At 41.0% G+C, this 15000-nt stretch overlaps 1 protein-coding gene across 2 annotated transcripts in view; it reads right to left on the bottom strand.

Annotated features, from left to right (window-relative positions):
• Nucleotides 1-427: 427 nt before the first annotated feature.
• The window catches only part of ABCC9 (ATP binding cassette subfamily C member 9), a 70998-nt gene continuing 56425 nt past the window's right edge, over nt 428-15000 (bottom strand). The window contains exons 30-39 of one of the 2 annotated variants that reach the window (XM_058022135.1): nt 13311-13412; nt 10400-10520; nt 9289-9419; nt 8634-8712; nt 6154-6262; nt 5832-5935; nt 4971-5104; nt 4642-4704; nt 2879-3058; nt 2033-2118 (exon numbers count right to left, since the gene is read on the bottom strand). In XM_058022135.1, the coding sequence (XP_057878118.1) occupies nt 2921-3058; nt 4642-4704; nt 4971-5104; nt 5832-5935; nt 6154-6262; nt 8634-8712; nt 9289-9419; nt 10400-10520; nt 13311-13412 (981 nt within the window). In that variant the 3' untranslated portion in view covers nt 2033-2118; nt 2879-2920. Of the gene's footprint in view, nt 2119-2878; nt 3059-4641; nt 4705-4970; nt 5105-5831; nt 5936-6153; nt 6263-8633; nt 8713-9288; nt 9420-10399; nt 10521-13310; nt 13413-15000 lie in introns of both variants that reach the window. The other variant, XM_058022134.1, reaches the window with a different exon arrangement.

Genomic DNA, 15000 nt, shown 5'->3' on the forward strand with positions numbered 1-15000 from the left:
ACTTCTAAAGCCGGGGGTGAGCAAACCTGCAATGGCTCTGGGACAAACCTAAGAGAAAAGAGATGCTAATTATTGGCCCCTCTTAAGTATTACAAGACACAGTCCCAGGCTCATGGCAACCCTTTAATGCAGTGGGAACAGGGATCTCAATGAACTGGCTGGCATCACTTAAAATAAATCAGGATTACATTGTTATCAAAGACACACAAATCAACAAAACTTCTTGTGTTTCATCTCTATACCCAGTCTGACAGCAGGGAATCCAATTATCCAATTATCTTTTCACTAAAGAAAATTAAATTAAATCAAGAATAATTTTGGCCTTTTGGCCATGAAATTTGGAGAACAATATGTGCTTCTGCTGCAGGCATCTGTTTTTTAAAAATGTATTTTATTTGAATGACAAAGGTCAGCACGGGGAATTAATCCAGAAAAGTACAAAAACGCTTTCACAGCTGTAGACAGGGAAATCACAGAAATACTTCCCCTCATAAAATGTTCAAGACTGAGCTCTTTTGTTTCGTTGTGTCACACAGGTATATTTTCAATAATTCAGAGAAAATAAAAACTTCCAAAAATTAATTTATAAATATAAACCACTGTATCATCTTTTGCACTGTGAGACTAAATGGAAGCCAGTTTCAAGTCCTTCAACTTCTCCAAAATTGTTGCACTTTTTTTGGGAGGCGGGGAGGGATGGAAATGCTGCCCCTTATGTTATTTTAATGCACTATAAATACACTTAAGTGCACTTAGTGTTCTTCCTAAATGTTGTAGCAGCAGGTGAATAAGAATCACCTTGAATATTACCAGTGAAGCTGATCTCTCAAGCTGTACCTTTGAAAATATGCCTGTGAAACTCCTTCTGGGTGTTTACTGCCCATGGGTCAGGATCAAACTGTGTGTGAAAGTCAGGTGTAGACAACCTTTGCAAAGCTGCCTGATGTAAATATGTGTCTAACTTCATCTACATTCTTGAGGATATAGCAATAATTTGAAAATCACACCTCCTTGCACTAGATCTGATTTAGAGGTAGGCCACAAATATATAAAGGAAAATAAAATTTGTCTCCAAATAGAATTTGAAGGACTAAAGACATATAAAACAATTAGTGGTTGGCTAATTACATGCCATTTTAAGCAGAATATTTTAGTAGACATGATTAAAGGATTGACTAATATCAAGTTTATAAATTCAGATCAATTTTAATACAAAGTCTTCAGATACTGTACAAAATTCCTTTATAAGCCTATCAAAGCATGCATAATCATAGGATGATTTGAATCTTTAGTGAAAGTTGGAAGAATATTGATTTAGGAACTCACTGTACGAATAAACCATCATTGCACTGAAAATAGTTCTGTCATGACAGAAGTGTGCTTACTAAAGTGAAGGACAGAAAGAATGTCCTTATTCCTGATGAAATTCCTTTCCCTTATTCACTGCCCCTCTGCTACAACTTGGAGAGCAAAGTTTATGCCTTCGGAATGCAGCAGATTGCCCCAAGTGTTATGGGCTTGGATGTTTTTCCTAATTTTTCCCTCTGGGGACAGAATGCATCTGGGGAACCTCTTGCTTCCTTGACAAACTGCACGATTTGATTGCTGGTTCCAGCACAACATATGCAGTTTATAAGATCAGTGCATTCTTTTTCTCTCTTTAAACAAAAATAAAGTCAATAAAAAGTCCAAGGAAAATGCCAAATTCTCAGGAAGTAAAAACTTCTCCCTCCATATGTGCATGTGTGTGTGTGTGCATGTGTGTGAAGTTTAATAGCTTTGAATAAAGTGACATTTTTATTGCTTCAAGGGATACATATATTGCAATAGGCTTTATTATTTTGAAAGATGGAAGCGTGAAGAAATAAACTCTAAAAAACAAAACAAGACAAAAAAGGTAAAAGTGATGTTACACTGAGTAGAAAATATTTGCATTTCATCTGTTTAAAAATAAGCTGTTAAAATGCATTGTGTGGCTGTTCACATGTCAGCCCGGACGAAGGAAGCGAAGATGCCATCTTCCTGGGAAAGCAGGTTCTCAGGAGTATCATATTCCAGAATGTTCCCTCGCTTCATGACGATGACCAGGTCTGCAGTGAGGATGGTGTGAACCCGGTGCTGCCACGGAGGAAAGCAAACAGGTTTTCATTTGGGTAATTCTCTCTAATGGGCCTCATGCAAGGCAAACCCCATTGGGGAAAGGCTGTCCTTATTTACAGCGATATTTGTAATAGATCCTTATGCTTTAACATGAAGAGATCTTCAATTACTTTACAGCCTCTGCCACCAAGCCTAAAAATACTTAAGCATGAGCTTCACTTTTTGCCATTATGGACAACACAGCTGTTGGAATAAATCCTATGGCACCACTGAAATACATCTTCCCCTGTGGGAAATAGGGATGAGAAGCATCCTGCGCTGTCAGGTGGCTTAGCATCCTGCTCTGCTCCTTGTTCTCTGCACCCCAGCAGTCTGCTCTCCATCTACCTCAGGGCATTCCTGGGCTATTGCCTTCTGTAAATCCCTCTGAGATTTAATTTGAGTGTACTCCAGGCAACAGTTTAATCCCATAAACTACAGGTTTGAAACCAGTTTGAGCTTAATTTCAAGGCCATATGAATACAGCCAGTCAGGTATAGTGTGATATTTCACTAAAGAGGCTGAAACTCAGAGATCACTTCATGGGTTGGATTCCCTTGACATGGTAGTTTCAGTGTCAGCTGCATGTCTAGGATTTACATATGATCCACATAAATAGTCATGAAATTAAACAAACCCAGGAACCACACAAGAAACACCTTTTTGCACTGTCCTCTCAGAAGCTGTGCAATAGAAAGGAAGCAGAGTGAAAGGAAACTAAAGAGGTAAAAATAACTACCAAAGAGCCAGAAGTCCTGTGAACAGTGTGGACTGAGAGAGTCTACTTGTGAGTCTTCACCAAAGTGGTGAACAGGCCGTCCTCTTTGAGGAGTAAGTTTGAGGCAGTGTCACATTCAACTAGAAAGCCCTCAGAAAGGACTAGGACAATATTGGCATCCAAGATGTGAGACACACGATGCTGGAAAAAAGAACAGAAAAACAGGTGGGTGAAGGAAAGATCAGCTGTGAACGAGGAAAGGAAGGAATGAAGCCAGCTCCGTGAGGAAAGCTAAATATTAATGTGTGCTGTTTCACTTGAGACACTGACTTTGGAAAGGCAAAGCTAAAGAAAAGTGAGATTCCAGCCAGAAGGACAATAAGCATGGAACTGAAGGACAACAGTGTCACCACCAGAATCTTCAGCATTTACACAGCCAAGAACCTTGGAGCACATTGTAAATGGGCTGGGTTAAGTGGCTTGCCTGACACAAACTACTCGATGACAGGCTTGAAACCAGAGTCCAGGAGGCCTGACTGTAATCTCTAACCACAGGACTCCAGATTCCAGACAAGGATTCCAGACAAGGCAAATGAAACAGCTGTTGAAACACGTATTTATCTCGTGGAAAAAGCCTGTTTGTTGACTAATGTCGCTGTCACAGGTGGAAATATTCTTAATGTGTCCACCACATCTCTATGCATGTGTATGTATGAAACATGTATGGATATAGGGAACTTTTGGGCACTAGAAGTGGCAGAAAAATGGGAAAAAACATCATAAACCGCTAGCTGAAAAGATATTATTCTGGGGGGTAATTCCCATTGATTCTGATGCCTTAAGTTTTAGCTTTCATATGTTCCAGATTCTGTACTGCCTCAGTGTGTAACTCTGAACTTCATATAAAGTATTAGCAAGTTCTCTTCACAGTTTAATCAGACAAAACAATACTTTTCCAGCCTGAAAAGCAAGGACACTGTTGCAGCTTCAGGCCCCAAAAGTACCCACAATGGTGAATTGAGGAGAGCAATGTGGGAAGATGGGCCTGCATAACCTGAAGCTGTTACTAGACATTTAACCCAAATATGTAAATGGACCAAAAAGTATAAAAGTGTGAAAATTCGTGACAGGATGTCCATCTTGGGTGGAGCCATGGCCAGGCTCTTGTACTGCTCAAGATATATCTTTTGAAGGCCTTTTTAATAAATATCTATCTTATTCTTTAATACTGTATAGCCTCTGGTAGCCTCTTTAGGCATCAATTCCAGTTTTTAAAACTTTTATTGTAAACCCCCAGATTTTTATTCCAAAGGAGAGAAAAGATAACCCAGCTTGAGAAACCACATCAAGAATATTATAAAATCTCAACTCATAAATTTGTGCAGTGTTTGTAGGCACTACACATGCATAGCCTTCAGAGGCAAAATTCAAACCTAGATTTTGATGCAGCTTTCAGTAATAGTTCAAACCATGCATTTGCTTTCAATTTTTTAGTGAGAATAACTTCAAATTTTGTTGGAGACAGTGCAGATGCTGAAGTTCCCTGTAAAGTCTTTGTTCAGATCCAAGTGTTTTAGTTTGATAGCAAGATGGCATTTACTGCAAAATTTCAGGTTGAAAGTAGGTGTCTGACTTGTTTTGGTATCATGGGAATATTCTGGCCTTGTGGTTTAGTTCTATTTTGTGATACTTTCAGTTTTATGTTGTGGTGTTTAACAGGTGAAGGCCAAGGTTAACTGCCTGAGGAATGAGGAAAAAAGAGCTTTTTCTGGCTTAATACTTACCGCTATTGTAACAACAGTGCGGTCGGCAAAGGCAGTCATCACAACCTTCTGCAAGATGTTTTCCTGTCAGAGGAAAAGGCTCATTCCAGTTACTTGATCCTGTTACATTCTAATTCACATGTTTTTAAGCATATTCCACACTATCTATTTCCCAGCAGGGAAATGTCACACCTGTGAAAGCAGGAGTTCTCTAAAGCGTTTTATTTTATCCTGAGAAACAAAAAAACTGCCAGCTTTTTCTGCTACAGAGATCTCACACTTTGTGGCTGACACTTAGGGAAGATGCCTTTCTCCTGGTAGATCCTTAAGTAGCTGATTGCTGTACTCACTGTGGCCATGTCAATAGATGCTGTGGCTTCATCCATGATGAGGATGCTGCTCTTGCGGACAAAGGCTCGGGCCAGACAGAAGAGCTGCCTTTGCCCCACACTGAAGTTTTCCCCTCCTTCTGTGACCATGGCATCTGTAACAAAACCAGTTCCTGTGAACATCTGAACACCTCTGAAAGGGTGCCCCTGAGAGCTCTGCTTGTGCACTGTTCCAGGGCCAAGCAAAATCCCCATAAAAGCCTGTAACCATAACCTTGCCTGACCAGTGGGATGGAGGGATACCAAGAAAAATGAGCACAGTCTCTTGGGAAAGGAGAAATATATCACTAAACAAACAGTTGGCACAAATTGTTAGAAAATCTGGTAGGCTGCAGGGTAATATCTTAGTAATATTAAATATACTTAATATGGAAATAAATATGGAAGTTTCCTTCATGAAATGGATCTGAAATGGCAAGAAAAATACTCTGTCAGAGTTTACAGCTCTGCTTGCAGAGCCAGGTTCTGCTAAAGGAGGTAAAATTGTTCTTCTTTCTCCTTACTAATTATCCCACTGTGATTATAGAATCATCAGATTTTCTGAGTTGGAAGGAGCCCACAGGATCACCAAAATCCAGCTCCTGGCCCTGCACAGGACAGCCCCAAGAATCACACCATGATGCTGAGGTGTTGCAGGATTTTTCCACAGTGCATGGGAAACCAGACTATTCTTCAGCTTTTCAATAAAAATATTCTCTACCATGAAGAGTGTCTGGCTCTCCTACATGATCATCCAGAGTGTCAGATGGGATGGATCTGTTTATCTGTGTGCATGCATGACTCCATTATTGGCCCATCATCCAGAGATTGGTTCCGACATACCAAGGCCTCCTGGCAATGACTTGACCATGTTCTTCAACTGAGCAATCTCCAGAGCTTCCCAGAGTCTGTCATCGGTGCACTTGCATTCAGGATCCAAATTAAAGCTGCAAAGAAAACCATAACAGGAGTCTTGTCACCACAATTACTTTCAGGTTTTCTGCAAATTAAAACCTTGGCATTGTGTGTCGCTTGGCAGACTGTGCAGATGGATTGGGCTGGGCTAGGAAGGTTCCTTGGCTGTTCCATCTCCCCCTGTCCCCCAGCTCCCATGACAGGCAGGCTGTGCAATGCTGCCTGCCACCCCCTGATGGCATACACCTACCGGATGGAGCCACTGAACAGGATTGGGTCCTGCAGAATGATGGAGAGCCGGGACCGGAGCGTGTGCAGAGGCAATTTGCTGATGTCTATCCCATCAATCACTATCCTCCCTGTGTCAAACAACACACAGAACACCTGAGGGAACTGCACAAAGCACGTGATCCACAGGTAGCAGGTGGAAAGGTGGAACAGCCCCTCTGGGCTGGTCTCTGGATGATGGGACACTGTCTCTGTGAGCTCTCAGCCCTGTCAGTCACATGGGGAAGGTGAATGTATCTAATTACCCAAATCAGGGATGTCCCAGTTTATTAGTGATACTGCCACCTTGCTCTTTTCCTTTTTCTTCCCTCCACCCTCCCTTAAAGGAAATTACATGTCTTCCCTTCTGTGTGACTAATGGTAGAACCAGAAGGGTAATTTATTGTGGGTCAATTACAGCCAAACAGAGCAAGAACAAGAGCAACTTATGTTGCTGTGCCTTTCTTTGCTCCCCTTGAATTCAACAGTTGCTGAAGACATTTCCTTTGAGAAGGAGCACAATTTCTTTTGCATAATACATGCATATATACTGGGGGTTGGAGGTGACAGGGAAGGGATGGGCCAAGGCAAACTGAATGAGGATATGGTGAAGGCTATTTCCATCAGGCACTTCTGCAGTTTTCATGTGGATTGCTTCACTAGGCAGCTGCACTCCTTGCTAGGATGTACTTAACATTCATTTCATCAGTTCTCTCTCCCAGCAGTGAGAACCTAACTGTGAACTGGCAAGCACGTGGATATTCAGAGCTTTGTACAGGTGTCCCTTCTGTCATTCCCATTGTCATGATACTGCATTTTGTAGGTTGTTCTCTGTGACCCTCTTCCAGTGGAAGACTTCATTGACCCCCTAGCTGGACTACTTCTATTATTGTAGTTTTATCCTTTTACTATATGGCCAGAAGAATCAAGATTTTATCTGTAAGGTGCAAAGTCCAAATCAGGTTATAGGACTTCTGCTTGAGACATTGGTGGTTGCATAAACTTAAGCAAGTCCTTTTCTTCACAAACATGAATATTAGAGTGGGTTAGCAGAAGATGAGGTAGAATAAGGAGGGAAAAATGAATATGGCATGCCTGTGGAATAGGGAAATTTTGATAGAAGCATATTTGATGGAAGCCAGGGTGCTCAAAGAAAAGAGGAGATGAGAGAACCTAATGGAAAAATTAAATTTGAGAGGAGCTGGGAAACTGGGAAAGAATTGAGGGGTGGTTAAGCAAGACACAAGAGAAATGAGAGGTTGTTTGAACATTGAGCAAGAGAAGGGAAACACTAAAGAACAAAGCAAAAGTTGGAAAATAAAATAGGATGGACAAAAATTTAGGGAGATAATGAAAATCTAAGGAACAGCATGAATGAAATTTTGCTTCTAGTAAAGTTACTCGAAATCTTATTATGTAACTTTTATTAGAGTCAGGACCCCACCCAGAAGTGGATCAGCAGGGAGACCAAATATGGATCCAGCTGGGACAGGGATGTGCGCAAAGGATAAACAGAGCTTGATTAGAAAAGGCTTAGATGTTCCCATTGGGAAGAATCAGGGATACAGGAGAAGGAGACAAAGAAAATATACAGAAAGAAGACTTAAGTAAGAGGAAACTTCAAGCTGGCTATAAGCATAGTTATTATTTCTTTGCAATATTTGTAAATCCAGGAATCATGGTCATGAATCAGAAGCCTGTGACCACAGACACGTATAGGCACAGAACCACAACAAAAGCAAGTATTAGCTGCATCAGATTCACTTATCCTCCCACATCCTACTGTGCTTTCTCTGGCAAACATTCCAAGCACAATGGCTAAATTAGAAACATGGAAATTTTTGAAACAAAAAGATGTCTTTCTAGTGGTTTTCTATATTCCCTCAACAGCACACATGTATTTGTATTATAAATGCTGAAAAGCAGTCCATGCCAATTAGCTGGAACTAATGGTAAATGCTGCAGGAGTGAAAACATAGCAATATATTTCCAATCCTTGAGTCAAATTCTGTTGCAGATAAGGGAAAGCGTAATAAAATAAAAAAAACCAAACAAACAACAAGGGAATGGACTTGTTGAGTTCTAGTTTCTACTCTGCTAATATTTTGACAGCTATAATAAGTTAATGCAGTTATTCTTTAGGCAAACATTTAGACACTCCAGAGAGTTACATTTTTTTTGTCCTATCTCAAAAATTGCATATTGTTTTGTCAGACCATATGCAATTTTTTTTTAAATTAGAAATATAATCTGTGTAAAACATTTCCTGGGAGAACCAAGTGCTATTTGCAATAGGGCACTTTGTACTTTGAAGGATCAGGCATAACATTTCTAATCAAATCTCTTCTGAGCCAGAGAACCAGGCTATAAACTATCAAAAAGGCTCCTTGCTTCTTCTCAGGAAATAAGGGGGGAGCAGTTGAGGAATAACAACATATTCCAGGGAAAATGGGAAAAACCAACCATCAAAAATGTCCACCATTCTGAAGAATGCCAAGGACAGGGAGGACTTGCCACTACCAGTGCGACCACAGATCCCAACCTGCAAAAAATGGAAGGTGTCACTTACAGAGTACTTACCTACTTACTCCTTACTCACACCTACAGTTCTCTGGGGAAAGCTGCACTGGATTGTGCTGTTGGTGAGTAGAAAGGTCCTTCCCAAAGGCAGGTGGCACACCAGGGAAAACACAAAACAGCACAGCAAGCATATTCCCCTTTTCTCCCCCTCATCACGAGGACTCGTCCCGGGGGCATTTCAGCATTTTGACATGGATGCCAATGACACTCTGTGCTGAAATGTGAGATACTCTTGTGTTTTTACACAGTTCAGTCTGATATCCTTCTAATTTATCTGCCATTTAGACTTACTGTTAAGCAAGGAAAATGGACTTGGAAAGACATAGGATAGCCAGAAGAAAAATTGCTCCCAGCCAAGAATAAGTTTTATCAGTGTAAGATTTTCATCTGTGCCCAAGGACCTCAGAGAGGACTGTAAATGTATATATCTGATAATGCAAGTTGTTAATCTCGTTCTTCCGGCACTTCAGAAAGGAAAGCTCAGTAATGAAGAATCTGCGCCAGAATGAGGATGATGGGCAATTGCGGGACATGGTACCTTTTGTCCTGGTTTGATATAGGCCTTCACATGCTTCAGAACAGGCTTCAGGTTGTTTTCATAGCGAACACACAAATTTTCAATCTTGATTTCCCCCTCCTGGGGCCAGTCTTTGGGGACTTGAGAGGGATCTGAAATAGTTACAGAAAAACAAACTGAAATGAGTGCTGCCAGAAGGTCACCCTTTACAACAGTCACCTTTCCCCTCTCTCCTGCCTGGGCACCTTTCTTTAAGCCACTGGAAATACAGAGCTGCAGTTCCCTGCCAAGGGGAGGCTGAGCTGGGAACTGCCTGGCAGGCACTTGGCTTCCATATCTCCACACGTAGGGATGAGGGCAGATACTGAAGTGTCTCTTGGCACTGCAAGAGGGACAAGCCAAAGGAGCAGAGAACGCGGTGTCAGGGCAGTGTTAGCGTGGCCTTGGGTCAGTGACCGGCACAGGAAGGGCAGCTTGAGGAAGGAAGTTGTTACTGCCACACAGCGTGAGCTGTTGACATTATCACAGCTCTTGTTTCTTCCTGATTTGTGAATACACAGCAGGTTTTGTCTCTGGACTAAGGAGCTTGGCTTTCCAGGGAAGCTTCTTGACCTATGAGCCATTTCTTGCACTTCAACCACTTCTGAAATAGCAATCAAGGCCAATTTGAAGTGTGTGTAGCACAAATTCCAATGTGCAGCTCAGAGAAGAGTTGCTGAGGTCTGCTTGCCAATGTGGCACTATCTTTAGTTCCCATCTGCTAGAAAGATCAGAGATTTTGAAGCATGTGACATTTCTAATTTTTATCCTTATTTTTGTTTTCTAAACAACTTACATGGATGTTTTGTCATCTCATCTATAACTGTGGTATTTTTGATTGTACTGCAGAGTCCTGCTCTGCCTCCCTGGCATTTGATGGGATTTTTTTCATGTTGACTAATGTGAACAACATATTATCATAGCTTCTCTTAGCTATCCTTGTCATCACACCAGTGGCAGCTGCTACACCTCAGTGAGAACAGATTTTGGCCAGAGAGGTCTGTACAGATTTTGGCCAAAGAGGTGTGCATGACCAAGTGTACCATTCTTTCACATTACCATGTAAAAGCCCCAAAAAGATTAAGAACAATACCCAGGTAGCCTTCATAGTTCTCTGACTCCATGTTCAGGAAGCTGTGTACTTTTTTTACTGCACCCATCTGCACCTCCAGATCAGCCAGATTCCTCACTACCCAGTTCAGGTAGTTGGTTATCTGCATCACAAAATGAAAACAAGGACAGGGTTCAGCCTTCTTTTTGTTCATCTACCCATCTGGAAATAAAGGCTGGATACATTTGTGAAAATCCCTGGCCTGATTCAAGACAGTGGGTCTCTTTAACATTACAGCAGCTCAAGACTCAGTGCAACAGCATCAAATCCATAAGAAGCCAGTCATACTCCAACACAATTAGCCCTAAGGCAGCAATTTGGTGCTTGGTATTCTCATCCTTGTTTTTTGAAGGAGAAGTATGGAAAAGTTGTACCTACACTCTGACTGATTGAGGGATCTCTTGTTTTTAACATCTAATAATCAGCACTGAAAGGTGTCTTCTTTAAGCACACAAACAGAAAAAAAATCAAAATTGAAAGTGCTGTTTGGAAATATTTTTTATTATGTATATTCTAATCTTTCAAAAACTGCAACTAAAGATTTAGAAAGTTAACTATTTGCAAATATATTGAAAAGATTTTATGATAATTTCATTTCTACATATTTAGATAGTCCATTTCCCTCTGTGGAAAATATGAGAAGTTTTTCGCATTGAAATATATGAGGGAAAAAAAGTGTTATCAGTTCAGCAATATTTCCTTCCTGGTTTTTATTCTCATTTGTAATGAAAAGGATTTTATCAATAGTTAAATCAGTAGTAAAGGTATTACTTTTAGTAGATAAGAGTTGATTATTAGTTCTCTAACAATACTCAGTAGCTTAGAAAAACTCTTTTCTAGGCAGGACTTACTGTTTAAAGCTGAAAATTGTAAATCTGTTTCCTAAGTCAGTATTTAGGTGCTTCTGTAAAAAAGAACTGATCTTATTAGGAAGAGTTGACTGACAAGAATCTTTAAAACTTGAGATATTTTATGTACCTGAATGAAGTTTTAGAAACTTAAAAACAAAAACACCCTATGCACAAATGTATTCAGAGAAAGACTTTGCTGTTTTTTCTGGTGAGTGCCAAATAAGGACTTTATTAAGAATAAATCACCCAGTCTCACTTCTTTACCACTAACCTAGTATTGAAGCAGTAATCAAACAGTAAATAAATTTCAATGAGATTCAGCAAAAATTGTGGTTAGTTTAGAGGACTTGGCTGCTTGCTTTATCCTTAAGATAGAGTTCTTGATGGGGTGTTCTCTCCTTTATGTTCAGATATCTGCTTATTTGGTATCCAGCTTTTAAGTTAGGAATTTACAGAAATTGGAAAGTATGCAGATAAGTAAAACACTGAGGAACTACTTCTTGCAATGGCAGGCTGCTATCCTAGATCTGGCAGATTTGATAACACAACCCAGCACCCAAAACTCTGCCCATTACCTCAGGCTTCACCACAGTTGTGCAAAGGAGTTGGCAGGGTTTATAAAAGAGGAGAGAATAAATTCAGGATGTTCACTGTAAACACAATTGCAGTACAAACAGTTTGCTCTTATCTAGGTCCAAATATCAGCCCTCTCTCAGCTGCAAAGAATAATTATTTAAAAAAAAACAAACTATGCCAGGTGAGGCAGGTAATGATCCAGCTGCCTTTAAAAGTTCATCAGGGTTATTGTGGGCAGGAGGGAGAAAGGTGATTACTTGGTGCCTAAAGCTCTTCTTCACCTGTTGTGCCAGACTTCAGCACATGCCTGTTTCACACCAATGAACTGTTTGCAAACACAGGCTAAAAACAAAGAAGCCAAGGATGATGCAGACATCCTGACGCTTCCAGATCCCTGCTAATGAAGCAGCATTACCAGGAATGTTTTCAGAGTGAAGCTGAAGCCCTGGGACTGATTTTCAGTTGTTGACAGATTCTCACACTGTTGCAACAGCAGCGCAGAGGGGATCTAAGGTCTCCCTAAGGCAGCTGCTGAGGACTTTCTGTTGTGGCCATGGGCTCACCAGCATTTACGTGCAAAGCCAGATCTCAGGGTTAGACCCACACCTTTATCCCTTCCTCATACCAGTGCTTCAAAGCAGACAGATTTTTGCCATGTCAGTCATGGTTTCAGAAGTTCTTCCTGCCACTATCATCATCCTGCCTTTGTCCCCACTCTCATGGTTCATTCAGTAATATTTTGTCCCAACTCTTGTGCTTAATTCATGAGTACTTCTACTCTCTGTGGTGATTGTCATTCACTCTGTGCTCATGATGAACACTCAGCCTCTCTTACAGCCAGGTACACTAAAATACTGTTCCTTCACACTGCTAATGACAGTGACAGAATGAACCAGCTACTGGACCACCACAACCTTGTCATCCTTAAGTCCATCTCCTCTGCATGCCTACTGCTACCCGGCATGATGAACCATGCCCACAAATGTCCCAATCCCCAGATCCATTCATAATTGCATGAACAATCTTGGGCATCTCAGTAATTTCCCTCCAAGGGCAAAACCCATAATTCTGTTTCTTCAGCAATTATTTTATTTGGTCTTTGGTTAAAGATTACCCAGATGATGACAATCTGTATTTCCTGGCAGGTTTTGCCATGTAGAGGTGGAAACAGTGCTGTGTTGTACAAAACAGAGTGCACAGCAGGTCCTCTTACGCATTTTTAATTTTCCTGCTCCACTTGGGAGCACACAGGGCCTGGGAATGGTTGTGTTTTTCTAATTGGCTCATAAAATCTGAAGCAAGTCCAAGTTGCCCTGAACTCTCTCAACTTTGGCTTGAGTCCATTATTTGCAGGATTCTTTTTTTTTTCAAGATTAAGAAAGCTGGGAGATGACAGTGTACACATAAAAATATTATAAAATTAATGTGTTGGTCTGGAAGTTCTTACACTTGGCCTTGGCACGTACCGTCAGAGCATACAGGAGACCCAGCCCCACGAACCCCGAGTGTGGCCCTTCGGTGATGGAAGTGACAGCAGCAGTCAGGACAATACAAGCACCCAGATAATCCTGGAAGGAGAGACAGGGGGACAAAAAGGAAAAAATGCAGCAACCAGAACATTTCTTTACCTGTGGAGCAGTTATGCTTTACTAAGAATTATTTATGTAATGACATCTAGTCCTTAATCTTGGTTTGTTTTTTTCCCCTGGAAAAGGTCATGGTTGTGATGCCCAAACTGAAATACTCAAAGCAACTTGCTGAACACTAATGAAAAAGGCCAGTAATCGCTGCAAATTCATTTGGTCTAAGACATCCCGTGGTGTCAACCCCAAAAGCAGCAGGGATAAAAAAATCTAATAAGCATATTAAAAAAATCATGAGAAGGATATAACAGTGACAACCCTAATTTCCACCACTAAAACAAATCAATTCCACTCTCTGCACTCTCCTTCGGGTCTTCTCAACTATGGATCTGCCTCCTCAAAAAAGGAAGTATCACTGACTTCACAAAGTCCAGGAAGGCTTTTGGTAGAATTTATACAGGCCATGGACACATTTTATTGGCAAAAGCTTTGCAAGAGCTGGAACCCATTTTCTGGATGTTTACCTCAGGTTTGAAGCATATGCCACATGTCATGTTGTGGAGTCAAGGTGCTGATTAATGGATATAATTGGTATTCCCACTCTCCCACTGCTACCTGCATTACATTTACTTTGGATCACATTTTCTATTCATTTTTCTCCTCCTGTCTGATAATACCATATCAGGAATCTTTCCTTCTGAGATTTGAAATGAGGACTGCCTAGTTCATCTGTCTAGAAAATTATGAGCAGAATACAGACTGAAATTTTAGGGCAGAATGGATTCAAACTGACAGAGGGGGGAGTTAGATTTGCTATGAGAAAGAAATTCTTCCCCTATGCGGGTGGTGAGACCCTGGGACAGGTTGACCAGAGAAGCTGTGGCTGCCTCATCTCTAGAAGGCCAGGCTGGATGGGGAACTGCCCATGGCAGGGGTTGGAACTGGGTGGGGTCTCAGGTCACTCCCAGCCCAAATCATTCTGTGATTCTGGGATTCTGTGACTCACACCTATGGAGCATAATGGTCTTGAGTCTCCATCATCTGCTAGCACAGGACTGAACAGCAGCTATTAAATCTCACAAAGTTTTTAGTGATCTTAGTATCACTGTACCATTAGGCAGAGCTAGATGAACTATTTCTTGGCAAGATCACATTATTTCTAATGCTCTCATGAGGCGAAGTGTATTCTTGGACCAAATTCATTCTGCATGTAAGCAAGTATAAGACTGTGAGATATTATCAGGCTTCTTCCAGGATTCGCTGTTGCTCTGTATTTATCTGTCTTAGATTTGGAAGCAATTTCAGCTGATCTTGGATGCTGTAAGAAGCTGAAAGCTTCAAGAACAAGGGAAAGCTTTGCCATCATAAAAAATGGAGAATAACTTCATTGCTCCAACAGGAAAAGAAGATGAGTATACAGCCTTTGATGTGAGGATTAACCACTATTTATGTCCAGCAGAATCAGGCCACTGCTCTGTTTATTCACCGTTCTTTCTGTTTCAGATGAATAAGGGAATCACTTTGCTTGCCTCTTCTTGCCTTGCAGATCAGGAAAGTCTCTCACAGAAAGCCC

This window comes from Melospiza georgiana, chromosome 4 (genome assembly GCF_028018845.1).
Source record: "Melospiza georgiana isolate bMelGeo1 chromosome 4, bMelGeo1.pri, whole genome shotgun sequence".
Classification (NCBI taxonomy): Eukaryota; Metazoa; Chordata; class Aves; order Passeriformes; family Passerellidae; genus Melospiza; species Melospiza georgiana.